General features: G+C 37.4%; 1 protein-coding gene across 1 annotated transcript; it reads left to right on the top strand.

Moving 5' to 3' along the window:
• Positions 1–754: 754 nt before the first annotated feature.
• On the top strand, positions 755–15423 carry LOC120333140 (centrosomal protein of 72 kDa-like). The gene is made up of 15 exons (XM_078119433.1): positions 755–953; positions 1841–1968; positions 3416–3608; positions 3948–4009; positions 4376–4499; positions 5136–5267; positions 6936–7001; positions 7177–7240; positions 8297–8439; positions 9732–9880; positions 10253–10394; positions 11574–11755; positions 12568–12672; positions 12830–12969; positions 13713–15423. Exons 1-15 carry the CDS (start codon positions 890–892, stop codon positions 13891–13893), a joined length of 1875 nt encoding a protein of 624 aa, XP_077975559.1. The 5' UTR covers positions 755–889; the 3' UTR covers positions 13894–15423.
• Positions 15424–18083: the final 2660 nt, after the last annotated feature.

The raw sequence follows: 18083 nt of genomic DNA, 5'->3' as shown, positions 1-18083 counted from the left end.
TACATCCGCCTCCCTAAACCTTTCTAACCCTAACTGACTCACTCAACTCCTCACGCCCCCCAGACTGGACTGTTCTTGCCAGCTGTCGTTTTTATGAGAGTGCAAACTAGTGCTTTTGTACGACAGAAGTATGCTAACGAGATAAATGGTTGCGAACGCAGGATTGAGTTGACTACATTTCAGCTCAGCTGTTTCAAACCATAAAGTATAGTATGTAATGTTTTGGTTATTGAGTTATACAAAAGCGTAGAAACATTTGAAAACATTGACTTCCTGGCATGATTAGCCAAATGCCATAAACAGTATTGAAACAGTTTTCAAAATAGTAATTAACCACCATAATTGGTAGCTCAAATCATTTCCCCAAAACGTCATTTATTGACCGGGAACTCGACTAATGCCTAACAATCAAATAGCGCGTATCGGATAGTTCTGATTTTGTGTGGCCGTATTTATAAACTTTCTTTAGATGAGCATCGACAATTTTATTTAGGTAAAATAAACTTTTTTTTCTTGGATGAACAGTCGACAAAACCTCAGTTGGAGAAGGATTAGGCAAAAAACGCCCAAAAGGATGAAAAATTTCGCAATGGCAAGGAATAAAAAGATTTTAACAACAAAAATAGATCAGGAAAACATCTATTGAATAAAATAAATGTTTTTTCCTCCGAAACGTCGTCCTATCAGTTATCCTCTCTTTCCCCGTGAATAAAAAATCTTACTCAACTCTGTAAAAATGTTCGTGTATTAAAATAACCCAAAAATATATTTGCCGCCCTCTTGTGTCTCAGATCGTAACCGTCGGCGGACAAATCAAAATTTGTAAACATTGCTGACCCGTCGTTGAGTTTCGTTTGCATGGAAGTGAATTCCGTCAATTAATTCCAAAATGTCGCTTAAAATCACCGAAGAATGGGTAAAAGAACGAATAAAAATGGACCACGATAAGCTAGGTGAGTGATTATTGATGGGGATGTAGAATATCAGGCCTTAACCGCTGTTGTGCGGTGCAATTTTGGAATCGTAGAATTCCGGAATTGCTAAATTTGTAGCTTAAATATGTATGTTAAAATGAGACTTCAGTGTTTATTCGGGTAGAGGATAGCCTACAAGACGGCCTATTTTCTTAAGACACTTGCACGACGTCCACCTGTCTGGTTTGGGATTACTGGAATAGTTAAACATGCAATCTCAGAAACTGCAGAACTGGCTAAATGACAAAACCAATGTCTTATCTACGTAAAATGGCGCCCATGACAAGATTTAAAAATGCTCCCCATTGAATGTTGACTGGCACTTTTTAATGACTGTTGTTGAATAGAGATACTTGTACAATATTATTTGCTAAAAATACGAGTCTAAATTATTCCCAATTTGGAATTATGGTATTGAAACCCTTTAATTTACTATAATACTTTTCGGTCTCTTTTGCCCATGGCATTAACCATATGGCTGCCATATCTTAAATACTTCACTGGACAAGAAAAAAAAATGCTCCCCCTGGAATGTTGACTGGCACTTTTTAATGACTGTTGTTGAATAGAGATACTTGTACAATATTATTTGCTAAAAATACGAGTCTAAATTATTCCCAATTTGGAATTATAGTATTAAAACCCTTTACTTTAGTCTACTTGAATACTTTTCGGTCTCTTTTGCCCATGGCATTAACCATATGGCTGCCATATCTCAAATAATTCACTGGACAAGAGGCCTTGGTTTGTTAACTTATAGAGGTGTTTTATGAATTCAGTATTTTTTGGAAAATCTTGTTTTATTTTATTATTAATATAATCATCAGTTAAACTTCTCTCATGTATCAAAAATGTTAATTTTTCAGAGGATGTAAGATCTCTCGCCCTTCCTGGTTCATATCATGAAAAAATCGCAAGTTTGTCGACTTCCCTGAGTAACTTCTCGAGATTGCAACAACTTGATGTATCAAGGAATGCTATCAGTTCACTAGATGTAAGATTTTCCTCACACTCTTGCTTGACCTTTTCAAAATTCATCATATTCAGGATAGGATAGGATTTACATATTTATCCCGGGGGAGAGAAAAGCCGATAAGACGGCTTATCCATATGGCGAACCACGGCCTCTCGTCCGTTTACCATTCCAAGTCGGGTATGGGATTAGTTATATTGTTTGTTTCCGGAAGCATGGACTTGGTGGTGGAGGAAGCCGTAACCGACCAGCGGTTACGTGAACCACCCAACGACGGCGAGGAGTCCAGCAATCCTCTCGCACATAACCATCCCTGCATGGGATTCGAACCTGCGAACCCATGCAGAGTAATTAGAGGTGCGGGGGCGAGCGTATTCCTAACGCTTAGCCCGTTGAGCCACACCGCCGCGCCATTCAGTACAGAAAATTTTGAAATTCAGGAATGATTTAGAACAGAGGTGTGCAACGGGCGTCCCACAGGCCACAATCCGGCCCGCCTAGCCATCTAGTGTGGCACTTGTACACAGTCAGATTTTTCCCCACTAAGTATAAAATGCAGACCCGACATTTTATGTTTAAAAAGGCGGTCACTTGGATAGAAATACATTTTTTTTTTAATTTTTTCGCTGCGTTAAATCTTTCTTTACCTGGTGCATTTGTTACTGTAAGGTAAGCGATAGCCTCATTCTCTTTTCTTATATTTCCCGCTAAATATTTTTTGTTGCCCATCTATATGTTTGAAGCTGGTTATATGGCCCACAGACAAGAAATGTTGCACACCTCTGATTTAGAACAATGTTTCTCACCTATGGGTCGCCTGTGAATTCTTTGGTATCTTGTTTTCTAACAAAAACCTATAAAAGTTACTTATTTTCTTTTCTAGTGAGTTTTATTGTTTATTTTATATTTGGTATTAAAGTGAAGAAAAATAGTAACACTATAAGCAAATGTAAAGTGGAAATTCGCTTCTCAAAAACAATAATTCCTCTCTCTTTGTAATTGCTCTTCAAGTTCTTCTAAGCCTTGTTCTGAACAACACTGAATCAGTCACAGTCGAATTTTTTAACACAATTAATAACTTTTTCTTATCAGGGTCTCTTCTAATCTCGAAATGCCTATCTTGGCTATTTTCATTCAATTTCTCACCGAGCTTATAATGTTCAGCATAACTTAATACCATGCTTCGAAAATAAATAACTAACTAATTCCATAACCGACATGGACTTGTTACAGGATGAGAGGTCGTGGTTCAACAGATGATTAAGCCATATTATCGACTATCGTCTCCCTCAGGATAAACATGTAAATCCTATCTTAAATCAGCATGAGTGGAATTTTTGGTTCCAATCAATGCCATAACTTTTTCATATCAGGATCTCTTTTAACTGGAAAATGCCTATCTTCAGCCAATTTTTCTTACGAGGCTGATAATATTCATCATAACTTAACAAAAATCTCCCCTTTTCAGGGTCTCTCACACCTCAAATATCTCGAGACATTAAACCTTTACTACAACCAAATACCAGATCTTAAAGAAGTTTTCAAACTCCGTAAAAATCAAAGTCTTAAAAACGTAGATCTGCGTTTGAATCCTGTCACAAAGACGGAGCCAGATTACAGATTATTTGTTGTTCATATGTTGCCATTACTAAGGACTCTGGGTAAGAATTTTTACGTAAAATAGTGAAATATAACGATTTTTGACGCTGTTTGATTTTCTGTAGGAAATTTTGGCTTTATTATTTACGTTAGAGTTTTTAACTATGGATGCAGTCGAACGCAAACTGTTTGTAGATATTCAAAATGTATAACTGAAAACGCACAGTAATCGACTTATGCATTAACAGAAAAAGTGCGAGACAGAAAACCAAGGTCACTCATGCATGAAACAATTGGGGCCATAATACAGTATATTACAAAATATTGTTCATAGCCTATTCCCAATCGAATGCAATGCCCTTCAGATAATCGAGGCTATTTTGTAAACTTTTGTTCTGCAGATGACCGACCAGTCCGAGAAAGTGAAAGGAAGGCAGCTTTGATGCATTTCTCAAATGAACAGGTAACGATGAAAGGGATTTCAATATTGACTCAAAGCAATACCATCTATGAGCACCTATCATCTTCATCGAATTTAATTGATAAAATGTCACACAGTGGTGCCCATACCTTCGCTCAGAGATGAATATTTTTTACTTCTGAATCTGTGCTTGTGACCTTGTTAAGGAGGAACCCTGTATATCATATTCTGGACCATCCTGAAGTATGCGCACTAAGATGGCGCACAACCTGAATTCAGGTTGTGTACCAAGTTAGGGTTCAGGTTATGCGACATCTTGGTGCGCATACTCCAGGAGTACCATATATTCTTGGGGGTTTTGAATCCTTCTCTGAGCTTGAATTAATTTATCTTTTATATCCACTGTAGGCAGCAGAAATGGAAGACAAGGACTCAGCAGCGGAAAACCTTGACACAAAACCCAGCGCTGAACCACGGATTTCAACGCAGCCCAGAGCAGAATACGTAAAGAATATGATCAAGAAACCAACTTGTAAGTAACGTTTTTCTTTTTTTTTCAATGCACATTTTAGTCTGAATAAAGATCTGTGCGAACTTGCATTGATGTACATGCAAGACAAGATGAGATTTTTTAGTACTCTCGTAGTATGTGTACCAGGTTAGGCCATAATTTTATTTCGATTTTCATTATTTTAGTTCTGTTACGAGTTCGGGACTGTTTGTGCTAGCCAAGTGACTATTCCCTCTGCCCATACGCTATGTATCTTTGCACAACTTGATACGCATACTCCTGTAGCGCCTTTTTTTATACAGTGCTTTTTACATATTTCTATCTAATCCATTCTGACAGCCACTAATATTTGAGAATCTGCAGTTTGTGACTTCAGAGCAGCCGATTCTTTTTACACATGGTTGACTCCTAATGGGGATGTGTACAAGCATGCATCCAGGTGTGAGGAGCGAGTTTCAGATTCATTTTTTATGTTTTTTACTCACTGAATTCTCAAACTTTCATTCAATGTGAGCCATGCATTTTATTTGGACAACTGGAGGCCCAATTAGAACTCCAGGTCTTTTTCACAAATCAAATTTCACTTGAGGAGAGACTGAGGGCGGACCCCTTGAGCGAGAAACATTGCTCTAACCACCTTGGTCATTCATTTTGCAGTTGTGACTGAGGATGACACTTGCCTTGATGTGATTGATCTAATGAACAGGAATGGGGGGGATATAAGAAATGAAAGAGCGCCAACCGGTGGTGTATTATCAGAACCAGAGACAGAAGATCATACCCATGAAGGTAAAAGTTAATTCAATATTTTTTGGTACTGCCATAGTATGTGTACCAGGTTTTATTCTGATTTTCCTTATTTTAGTTTTGTTACGAGTTCGAGGACTATCTGTGTTAGCCAAGTGAATATACCCGCTGCACATAGGATTCAGTCCCTTTACACAACTTGATGTAAAGTAGGCGAACAAAATTAGTTATCTCCATATACCACATACTTACCTCCATATACCACATACTTCTGGAGCGCCTTTTTTATTTTGATTGTTTGAAATTTGTCCTGGTGTTAGAGGGAAGAGCCCTCTTACTTTGGTAACTTTTTTTGACGTTCGGCTCTTATGCAAGAATATACAGTATATTCCATGAGATACAGAAAATTTATTTCAAATCCTTAACAAATGGTTATTTATATTTGAAAGTTTTGATAAAATTAAAATTAATTTAGACGTTTGGACATTCCAAAAATTGTAAAGAGCCACATTTTTAACTCACATGCCCTATATCTATGATCCCACTTGGCCCAAGCAATTGTCACATCAGTTATCCCCATATTATATTCGGCCCATGTCAAATCTGTATGCTGTATTGTAACCTATACAATGAATGAAAGAGTCTAGTTACTGTAATAACACAGACATTGAATAGGAAACATGGGGCCCGTTAGATGTTTTGAGTTTTCGTTCAAATTTTGTTTGGTTTAGTGACAGTAATTGGTAGAGGAGGCCACTATAAAAATAAGGGATGCTCAAAATGAATCAGTTAGTATAATAAGGGGAGTTTGGGGGAAAAAGGGGCATAAAATTGAGTTTATATGGGGTTTGGGATTGAAAAGATAGTATCAAATAGAGTCCGCTGAGTGTTTTGAGTTGTCGTTAAGAAGTGTTGAGGTAGTAATGGTTGTATATTGGGTTAGTATCAGGGCTTGGAGCTCAAAATGAATCGAATATTCAATTCGGGTGATCTGTAATTGGTTACATTCGACATTTTAGCTTCTTGATTGTTATTTATTGGATTTAGCGGGAATTGAATAGGAAAATGGGACTGTTAGATGTTTTGTGTTTTTGTTTGAAAAATTGAGTTTATGGCATTCGGGATTCAAAAGATAGCATTAAATAGAGTCCGCTGAGTGTTTTGAGTTTTTGTTTAATTATTGTTGAGAAAGGTTGGGCTTGTGTCAAAAAGGCAGTGGGATAGTGCTAGGGTTGGAAATGTCCAAAGTGAATCGAATATTTATCACAGTCAGAAATTGGTTTGATTTCAATGCTGTACATATTGGATTTTAGGATATTATTCAGGATATTTTGATGGCGCTCCAGAAGTATGTGTACCAATATGGAGGTAACTAATTTTATTTGCCTACTTTACATCAAGTTGTGTAACGAGACTGAAACCTATGGGCAGGGGTATATTCACTTGGCTAACACAGACAGTCGCCGAACTCGTAATAGAACTAAAATAAGGAAAATCGGAGTCCCTAACCTGGTACACATACTACGAGAGTACCATTTTAATTGTTGAATAGGGTGTAAAGTTCGGATCGGAAATGTTAAAAAAGAAATCAGAATACATTCATAAATAGTTGAATTCAATATTTTGAATTCCGACAGACAGAATGAAATATGGTCTGTTAGATGCTCTAAGATTTCATTTAAATTTCATATAACATACTTTTACTTTCAGGACTTGTAAAATTGACAGAAAAAGACGATTTCAGGAATAGGAGACAACGGATCAAATCACATGAAGGTTAGGATGTCAGCGCTATGTTCAAAGCGTAGGACTTAACTGTGTTGGCATCGGTCAAAACTATGACTCTGTCTCACTAACTTTGAAACCTTTTTTTCCAGACTTCTATATATATATATTATTATTTCCGCATTTTTAATCTCCAAATAAACCATTTTTTGAATAATTTTTTTAGAAATGAACGGTTTCCTGAGTGAAAACGATATGAATGGGATAGAAAGAAGGGGAGAGATGAACTAGTGAGTAGAATGTCAACCGTTTTATCCGTTTATCTTTGCCTCAGTGTTACTACAACTAGGGCTGGGAGTAGGAGCCTAGAGCCATTGAGCCGTGACATTTTGATGGAGCCTGGAGCCATTGAGCCTTGACAGTTCTGACTGTGTAACAGGATAGGAAAAGACTTACATATTTATCTCTTGAGGTCGATAGGACGCCTGCTCCTATGGCGACCATCAGCTCTCGTCCAGTTACAGGTCCATGTCAGGTATGGGATTAGTTAGCTAGTTTTCAGAAACATGGACTTGGTGGTTGAGGAAGCCGTAACCGACCAACAGCTATGTGAGCCACCTTACGGCGGCGAGCAGGCCAACAATCCTCTAGCACTTAACGATTCCCCACGGCATTCGAACCTGCGAACTCATGCAATCAGAGGTGCAGTGGAGAGCGTATTTCTAACGCTTTTTCAACTTATTTTCAATGTGATGCGTCTGCTTGCTGTGAGTTCATCAAATTATTGGAAAATTTTTTCTCCGTTATCATTGCAAGATAAACATCCAAAAATCGATAGTTCAAAATTAATGCTCATTACCCCACCCAGTGTGTAATGAATTGGTTACAAGTGTGCTGAACAAGGAATATTCAAATTAGAAGCTTCTTTTATGCCAGATGTCATTGACTGTTCATACAAAGCCTTGTTCAGGATAAATGTGGAACTAGTTAGCGATCGGAGACCGCAGACTTATCGATCTTCCGCATGTTCAATATTTTACTCAACAATTTTGACACATACAATTGTTCGCAGCGACGAAAGTTAGGGAATGCCCCAAAACAGAAACTGCGGTTTCGATTCCTGTCCCATCTCTAATTAATCAATAACTCGCTAATTATAAGACATAATTATCCGAAATCAATAGGTTTTTGGTCCGAGATATGATGAATGCACATGTAAAATTTGGAGCAGATTCAACCTCGCTTTCGTGAGATATCGCGTAACATACGAAAATGTCTAACAGACAAATACCTATCAACCGATCGAGATCGATAAGTATTAAATAATCCGTTTTTTTTTATTCCAGCAAACCTAGACTGCTGTCTGGTTCCAGTTCATCGCTTTCCAGTAAGAAATCTGCTCCGATACGCATGGATGAATACAGATATACACCAGATGATGAAGCATACACCAAGTTTAGGAGTGTTGCAAACTTCACTAGACATCCAGGTAAAATGAGTGACATTTTTGTTTCATTTTTGCTTAATTTATAACCTATCGTATATACTCTCCGATAAGTCGCGCCACCGTATAGGCCACACTATTAGTTTTGTGTTAAAAAAGTTTAATTTAGAGTTGACTCGCACACAAGTCGCACTGAAAATCTAGGTATTTAAAAGGCCCTTTCCTTAGCTTTTTTGTGCGTAGATGACTTCCTATTTTGTACAAAATATGTTTATCGACACCTGTGAGCAATAATAAGTGCATGTACGCAAGCGCAGACCATGCAATTTTCATGAATAACCAAAATCGGCTTACTTGCAATGGCCGAAAACTTTCAATTTTGTTCCGACTTGGTGGCGATTTGCACTTATGTCAGGCGGATTGGTTGCACCTATATTTTTTTTTTTTTAAATATAAAGGAAAAATTGCAACCCTATCTGCGAGTATGTACGGTAGTATTAAATATTTTCACCAAATAAGGCAATGTTTACTCTCCAGAAGATTCTCAAGTTTGATAAATCATTTCAATTTTTTCAAGTTTATTATTTGTTTAAAAGTTCTAATTTTACTCAGCACCCGGTAAAAAGTAAGTTATTCGAATCGGATCAGAGCAAAATTTCGAATTGCCGCCAACTTGTTTTTTTTTCTTTCCGCCAATGGTCGAGGTAAATTTCTTATTTTACTTTATTGAAGCCATATTTTTTCAACGCAATTCTGACATATGACTCTTTTCTGTAGGGAGTTATTGATGAAAACGTGTTTTTTATTGTGTGTGAACGCTCAGTAATCTACCTGAGGAATGTATTCTATGTTTTCATTAATTTATGTGTCTGGACGACCTAATACAATAGGAAAATTACATAATATTTTATATCTCCCGGGTATTCGAGATTCGATTCGAAAAAATTATTCGATTCAATTCTGAAATCATCAGGTATTCGAAAATGCCCAGCCCTGCACTCAATGTAGATCATTGCCGTCAATGCAAATGGGTCTGCACTTAGTACTAGAATCCTGGTTCCATTTCATTTAAACCCATGTACATTTGCATCCGTAATTTGAACTCACGACAATTGCCCCTGCATACTATTGCACCTATGGAAATTTTTTTTAGGGATATTTGAACCCATACTAACCCTAACCCATGGGTTTTAGCACCCGCATATAGATTGAACCCGCGGATATACACATGGGTTCAAATGTACGCGGGTGCAAATGCATGGGTTCAAATGTACGTGGGTGCAAATGTATGGTCGGTCACTTAGAACTCCACTTAAAAACTGGCTTCTATTTTTTAGGAACAGATGCCCCACCCCCTACTGTTGGTCCGAGAGTTTCAGAATCGAGTTTGAAATCGGGGAGTAGCGATCGGATATCAAGTGCAACACCAGACAGTTTAGGGGATGAATACACAAGTTTACCGACAGTAAAAAGACTAAGTTTTGGGGTGAGTTTGTTTTTGTTTCATTCTATTTTGTGAAAACGAAAGATCTTGAGATCGAACCACATTCCTACTGCCAGACCATCGTTCCGTCATAGCCTGGAATTTTCAAATGGATAGTTCTGAAATTCCTAATTGCCAAGTTAGACCGTAACAGCTAGCGGGTTTGAAAATGTGGGTCATCAAAGTGTTTCAAGCTACAAAATATTGCTCTGTATGATATGGAAAAATGCTTTTTTTTTAAATTTAGTTAAAGAGGGGGTTTCGACCATATTTTCAGGCGAACTCAACAAATCGCAGCGCCTCCTTCGGAAACCTCTGTCATAAAGATTGGAAATAATTCATATTAATTTAAACTGAATCCTGTATATCTTTCAGGAAACAAACCCAAGCAAACCAGCAGAATCAACACATTTACCAAGGAGTTCTGTTCAAGCTAAATTCCTGGAAGAATTCTTAGATCTTGTTGATAAATATTGGAACGGATCTAGGTCATTGCACTACCATAAGAAATTTAAATGTAAGTATTATTGTGAGAGGACAGTTTTTTGAAAACTTGGCCCTCAGCTTCTCTAGGGGCCCATGGAGTGGTTCTCTGGGGGCTTCAAGCAAAGACGTTCAACAGGTTACCATTTGTTTTTCTTTTCCATTGCACCCCTTACGGCAGGGGTCGGGAACCCATGGCTCGCGAGCCATATATGGCTCTTTTGGTGACGGCATATGGCTCCCAGAAAAATCTAATATTCTGAGACTAGGCTTACTATTGTTACGAGATTTCAAACTCTTTTATAGCCAATTTTGGCAGGAAATTCCCAATACGTTTGAGAACGCGCGCCCAGCACATGTCTATGTTATGTAAGATATTTACTAGACAGGCATTGTGACAAACAAGGGGATTCTGGAACATATATTGTGACATCACAAAGCGATAGAGTTTTAAAAACACTACGGAGTAGCCTAAACGAAAAAGGGTGATGAGTATCGTAGATTTCAACTTGGGCTGCAAGTGAGCAACCGTTCAAGGCCCGCAGCGACTACATGCAGCATCAGAAATCACATTAAATGTATATTGACATTGTACGTGTTGACTTTCGAGTAAACATTTCAGGTCTGATTAATTGAAGAAATGTTATATGGCTCGCACGGAAATGCAATTGAGAATATGTATATTTTATGGCTCTCTTGACCAAAAAGGTTCCCGACCCCTGCCTTACGGCATAGGTTCTCTAAGTGCTCAGGGAGATAAACCTAGTGGCTTAACGAGCTATTCGTTTACTTATAATGAGTTGGCTAATTCAGTAACTGTCCAGTGAAGTAGTACTGAAATTTGACAACAGTAGCGTCGAATTGTGGCAACAAGACGGTAATTCAAATATGACATAATTTATAAGTTTTATTAGAAAATTTTTATGGGCTCCATAACACTAAAAGTTTAAGAACCCCTGATTTACTGCCCTTCATGACTTCGCTTGTTTCAATCTTGTGGTGTATAGCGACTAAATTACTGGACTGCTCCTTGTCACTGCCGCTGGTCTGTTACAGCTTCATCCACCATTAGGTCTGTGCATCTGAAACAAAAAATTTGTTAACGAATCCGATACTCGGGACTTGTTACCGGACAAGGGGCCGTGATTTTCCAAAAGGGCTGTCTTATCAGCTATTCCCATCAAGTACATAAAAGCACTTTTTACATTTTCAGCACTTATAGAGAAGCCTCTGGCCAGGTATGAGGAAGGATTAACATCAACAAAAGACATTCAATTTCGAGCCCTGCAGGATAAAATCGCAACCTTGACAACAGAAAATAAGAATCTCCATACTAAGTTGCATTCCGCATCGAAACAAAAAAGCAGTGGAGCGCAAGATAGCCAGAAAGAACAGGTGGGGATAGTGTACATAAAATTCTGCAGAGTATATACAAGGTATTAAACCCTGTAAAATTTTGTTTAACGCAGCTGTTCCCCTAACAGTGTTTTGAAATTGCAAATTATTCCATTAGGCAACCATTTCCGTAACAATTTACTGATGAAATTTACATACCGATGTCTGGAAACACTTTTTCGTTGCTTACGACCCTTACCACGTTGAATGCACCCGATTGCGTTTGATCTCGGAAGTTAAGCAATGTGTGTCGGGCTCGATTAGCACTTGCATGGGTGACCAGATGAGAATACAGAGTGTCTTAGGCTTTTCGCCTCTAAGAAGTTTTACTTTCATTTCTCCAGTTAAAATTAAAATGAACGCCGGTTAGACTCGAAGATACCATTTATCAAAGGCTCAGCGACTTGAGCCATCTATATAAAAACGACTCAGTATCGTATTCAACAAACAAACAGACCTGAATAATAGATAGAAACTTGAAATAATTTCACAAAAACTAATTCAATTGTTAACCAATTTAATTCATATATTCCTCATGCCGAATATATTATATAGTGACGATACGAATGCTACAGAACATGAATATTTTAGCTTAGACATCACACCACAGATTACACATGGCTACTTCACCTTCACAGTTGTTAGGCCATGCTCAGCCATCTGTGAAAATGCTAGTTGCCAGAAATACAATGAAGATGCAGTTAACATTGTGACCACTTGGTGGCTCAACTTGACCTTTGACTTTGGGTTCAGGGACTACCCAATACTCGTGGCAGTTTCATTATATATTTAAACCATTTTTCCTAACCCAGGACGCGTTACGATCTCGTCTTCAACTTTCCATGAGCGACAATAAAATTCTCCGAGGAAAAATCTCAGATTTGGAAGAAAAACTGAAATCTAGAGATGATGAAAAGGTATGAATGATAATTTTTCAGAGAGGAAAATTAATACGAATGTGGGGCCCAAACTGTCGCTGTGCTAGTAGACGTAACTGTGTTGGCGTTGCAGGCTTAAATCAAATGTCTCACTCTTAGAATGAAAATCCAATTTCCAATTATTTTGTATATTCAGGATCACCATGACAATGACCATATGATGGAGTTAGAGAGACAAAAAAGATCTTTGGTACAGCAAGTGGCGAATCTTAAATTCCAGCTCAAGAATTACGAATCTTTGGACGATCTGACGAAAATGTTACAAGAGAGCCACAAGTGAGTATTTATTGGGGCCTGGGGGGAGGCATAATTAAAAAAATCCATGTCTGTTTTGGGGTTGTGGAGTCAGTAAAAAGGTAAGCCACTTTAATCATGGTTTTTGTACCCCATTGAAGGGAATATTGGCTCCAAATATTCATAATAATTATGTTTTTTTTTTTTTTTTTTTTTCATAAGTAGTTTTAGTGTGATTGCACTCATCCCCTTATGTATCAATGGGTGTTTATTTTAAGCCCTGTAAGTTCTTTGTTAAGTTTAAATGTCCCAAAACCAAGTTAAACTTCTGTGGCACATTTTGTGTGCTTGCTACATTGAAATAATAACTACTGGGAGAATCATGATTTTAATATTGAAAAATAGGGATATATACTTGAACAAATTGGATGTACAATTAGCATTGGGGCAGTATGTAGGCATAGTTATACTCAGTGGTGGGATTTAGGGAATTCATACGAACTTGTTTTCGGGATGTCATGATAATCAGCGGAGCGATCTTGTTTTAGATCTATAAGCTTGGTACGGTTTTCTGAAATGATGGAGCCTGTTAGTGTTGTTAGTGAGTTGGATGCAAAAGCAAAAGATAACCATTTCTGAAGATTTTAAATTCTGTCACTGGCTATGCCAGAATAGTTTTCCGAATTGAAAAGTTCACTCACTCTCAAAACAGATTACACATTCACTACAGCTACCTTTGTAATTATAGCATCATATGATAAAAAAAATCTTTCTTTTACTGCCAGGTCTCTGATCTCAACCAATGACCGACTTCTTGGCGAACTGGACGAGACCCGATGCCGACATCAGAGTGAAGTAGAGCAATTGAAATGGAGTTACGACCAACTAAGAAAAACCAGTATGCTGCTCAGTTCGACTAATGGAACTATGAATGGAAAGGACACACCGTACACAAATGGTTACTGATGGACCAGTTGTTGGTTTTTTCCCCATTTTTGGAGAAAATGATTCGATAATTTCATTTTTTGGACATGAAATAAACTTAAAAAAATTGTTTTTTGCTGAATGTTGGAACAAAGAATCACTTTTTTTCCCTAAACTATTCGACCTACCAATTTCAAATTTCAATGATCAAAGTTGACAGTGTTCCCTTAGTGCTGTTACTAGAAGCTATAAATCCTACATTTCTGTAAAGTTATTGGACACAGAGTATTAATCGTTAATTGTTAAATAATGGGACAAAAATGTTTTTATCTTTAACTACTGGATTAATTGCAGAATACTCAGTAGTTGGGAAAAGAGCATTGCGTTTGTCACTTTTACATATTCCGCTTGACTACCTGTATCTAAACCTGATCTACCTACCCAAGTTCTCCAAAATATTTTTTTAACTACAGAACCAATTGCTTTGAAATTTTTAGTGGTTAAAAACGGACATCTCTAGGAACGCAATTATTCTTATGTTTTTTATTATTTTTTTCGGTTACATTATTTTTGCCTAAGTTGTGATAACTCAATGAATTTTCTGTTGAACGATTTATGGAGTAAATATTCTGGGTTATTCAGTTCAGATGGTTTATGCCAATTACATATTCTTGGTTAAAATTTTGTGCATACCATGATTTGATGCTTCATAAAACAACTTGGAATATTTGACAAGGCTAAATCGTAACATATCAAACATTTTGTGATGGACCAGCGGCGTAGCCAGGGGGTTGAGTGTCGATATCTTCCCTTCTAAAATGTAAAAAAAAATCTGTATCATATTGGCTTGGCTATTCAAAATTTCAGAACCACCCCCTTTGAAAATTCCTACGCCCCTGGATGGGCATCTCTAGTATCTACATAAAAGAAATCTTAAGGCTCGCCTCAACGCATACCAGTGTTTTTACACATATTTATTACCAGTATACTTTTTCAGGCAGCTGCTCAGTTGCATATGAAAGTCCCAAACGTTTAGATTTTTTTTGAAAATTTAATTTTTTTTGTATTCGATATAACCACCAGTGTGTCTTAGTAAACTCACCAAAATGTGTAATCAAAATATTTAATGAGATGTAGATTTAGTAATTTATGCACAATTTATACTTTTTACTTTATTTGTTACTGGCCGCGTAATCGTCTGTGATTGTTTTGTAATAGGAGCAATGCCCACTATCCATCAAATATCAGTCCGTACACCTTGAAAACAAATACCTGGCTAACTAATTCCATACCTGACATTGACTGATAACCGGGCGAGAGGCCGTGGTTCACCATATGATTAAGCCGTCCTATCGGCTTTCCTCTCCCCCTGGATACATAAGTTAATCCTATATCCTTATCTTATCCTAAATCTCATAATACAGTTCCGACTGTGGTATTAATAAACTAAAATTTTGTAAGGTTGGCGAACCCTAGTGTTTACTGTAATATATCTCACTGTAATTGCTGCTTTATAATTGATGTTTGTAAATATATTCACGAATCTTTAATTATATATTCTTTCTGTATGAAGTGAATTTTTATTTATTCTTGGAAAGATGAAGGGGCATAAGATGGTTTGATCACAAGGTGTACTGCGGTTATCGGACGAACATCAAATGACTAAAATTTGTTCATCGATCCGAAGTAGATGTGGGAACCCATATGTCAGTCGTTATGATTAAGTCGTCTTATCGGCTTTCTTCTTCCCCGGGATAAATATGTTAATCCTATCCTATTTACAATGTCACAAAAGCAAAAGTATAAAACGACTCGCTTCGTGCCAAAACTAAATTTTATCGCAATCAGGGCGCATCGGTGTGGCTCAACGGGCTAAGCGTTAGGAATACGCTCGCCACCGCACCTCTAATTACTCTGCATGGGTTCCCAGGTTCGAATCCCATGCAGGTATGGTTATGTGCGAGAGGATTGCTGGACTCCTCGCCGTCGTTGGGTGGTTCACGTAACGGCTGGTCGGTTACGGCTTCCTCCACCACCAAGTCCATGCCTCCGAAAACAAACAATACAACTAATCCCATACCCGATTTGGAATGGTAACCGGACGAGAGGTCGTGATTCGCCACATGGAAAAGCCGTCTTATCGGCTTTCCTCTCCCCCGGGATAAATATGTAGATCCTATCCCAACAAATTCCTTGAGCTGTTTTTTTGCTAAAACAGCAAAATTTAGACTTAGTTTGGTTGTCACACCGTCAGGCGGGCCGGATTGAATGACTCATTGGGCCCGCGGGCCGTAGTTTGTCCATGTCTGATCTATATGATGTTCGCAATAAATAGGATAAGATGCAACGTGAAAAACGATCAAATTATTTGGAAAAAAAAACAGTAAAAGTAGATTGAGGCAATAAGTCACTCTGATCAAATTTTTAAATCAGGGTTCGACTCCTTGCACCTACTATTCAATCTTTTTATACACTGGCCAGGAAAATCTTTCACTTTGTTATACTATTTTTTAACATTGTTTTAAATTTACGTCAGTGTTGACGTTTTTTGATGAAATAAAATCTCTTTCTGGTAAAAATTGTAGATCATGGGGTTTTTAAGAATATTCACCTCGGGTTAAAGTTCAGATCGCTGTAGTGATAACTTTCTTAGTCTTTGATGACACTTCGTTTCTGCAGCTGGCGCTCGGTGTCGTTTGTCATTTCACGACTTTATTTAGCGATTTTGGTAATTTGAGTTTTTAATTGCATGTTTTTGAGGGGAATAAATTGTTTTTGAGGACTGTTTGTTTTTAGTGGTTATATATACTTTCGAATTGAAATCTGCGAACGTGTACCAGTGACAATATGACTGAACAGACACTGTCGGCACCGAGACGGTACCGGTACCACAACCTCTGTAACTGCAGAATTTCTACCGTAAATCTGTGACAGATAGAGAGAGATTTATTGCCACAAAACAAAGTGATTGATTATTGCTTTGTGCGGGTCGGTGTGCAAGACCGATTGAAGTCATCTACTGCATCTAGGCTCCAGACCCTTAAATCGACACTAAATTGAATTGACAATATTACTACATTCAGTAATATCAAAAGTCAATGTCTGTATTACGGCACTTTCAGATTTTATGAGCGAAATCTTAGTAGAAATTGTTAACATTAAATTGTTAAGTTAGTTCAGTAGTTGTTAGCTAACTATTCGAAAATTTTCAAACCATGATTTTGTTTTTCTGTTAATTTTAAGTGATAAAATTTGTATACTTTTTTCGTCAGTCTCTCTAAAACTTCATCCAACAGGTGTCGCTGACCCGATGACTGTCACAGTCTTTCTCCACCCTTTATCGATTGCCATGAATCTCTCACTTGTATGAATTTCTTATGTCTGTATGTGTATAATTCAATAATTACATTTTTTATGACTGGCATTATACACTTTGACAGTTTTTCGTGCTTTAATTTTTGTATTGATTCTAGCATGATAGAAATAATATATCTGAATCTGAAACCGGAATAATTAAGTTACCTTACCGATATAAGTGTAAGTTTATTTTGACTTTATAATCAGCAAAACAAGCAATAAAATGGTTGATAAAAACAAATAAATATGATTATGAAATTAGGAGAGCAAACAAAACCGTAGATAAGGGTTTAAAATGTACAGAATATAAGATTTTGCCAAGAAGACTTACTGTACAGTATTAAACTTATTTCAAATTCGTTCTGAAATAATACAGTAATATTTAATGTTGAATATCAGAATATGGAATATTCAATGATTTTGATTTGGAAATGGAGCAAAATTGAGACAAACAATGAGTTCCTATTTGCTAAAGCTTCTAGAAATTTAATGGAGGCGTTCTAGTCACACTATTTTATAATAAAAAAATTTCTTGAAAGAGAAAAGAGCCATCCTTTGCGTCCTAACAAAGCGATTAATGGAAAGAATATGTACCCTGGTTGGGAAAAGTATAGATGAGACTTGCACCATACATAAATTTGGCGTGGTGGGGAGGTGCATTGAGCTGAGCTTTGAGAATACGCTCACCCCCACGCGTCTGATTACCCTGCGTAAGTTTGCAGATTTGAATCCAAAGCAGGGATAGTTATGTGTGAGAGGATTGCTGGACTCCTCGCCACAGAAAGGTGTTTTTCGTAACTCTGGTTTCTAACTATATTGTATGTTATGGAAAAATCACTATTCTCTGCACCAAATATTTGGCTCAGTGATGTGTC

The sequence above is a fragment of the Styela clava genome, chromosome 13 (genome assembly GCF_964204865.1).
Source record: "Styela clava chromosome 13, kaStyClav1.hap1.2, whole genome shotgun sequence".
NCBI lineage: Eukaryota > Metazoa > Chordata > Ascidiacea > Stolidobranchia > Styelidae > Styela > Styela clava.
Note: the sequence above shows the minus strand (reverse complement) of the source record. Positions and strands in the feature narration are given on the sequence as shown.

Excerpts from the sequence above, each read along its gene's own strand:
- LOC120333140 (XM_078119433.1), top strand. The coding sequence starts at position 890 with ATGTCGCTTAAAATCACCGAAGAATGGGTAAAAGAACGAATAAAAATG. Across the intron at positions 3,609-3,947 it reads GCCATTACTAAGGACTCTGG|ATGACCGACCAGTCCGAGAA; the intron begins GTAAGAATTTTT and ends TTTGTTCTGCAG. Across the intron at positions 10,395-11,573 it reads CTACCATAAGAAATTTAAAT|CACTTATAGAGAAGCCTCTG; the intron begins GTAAGTATTATT and ends TTACATTTTCAG.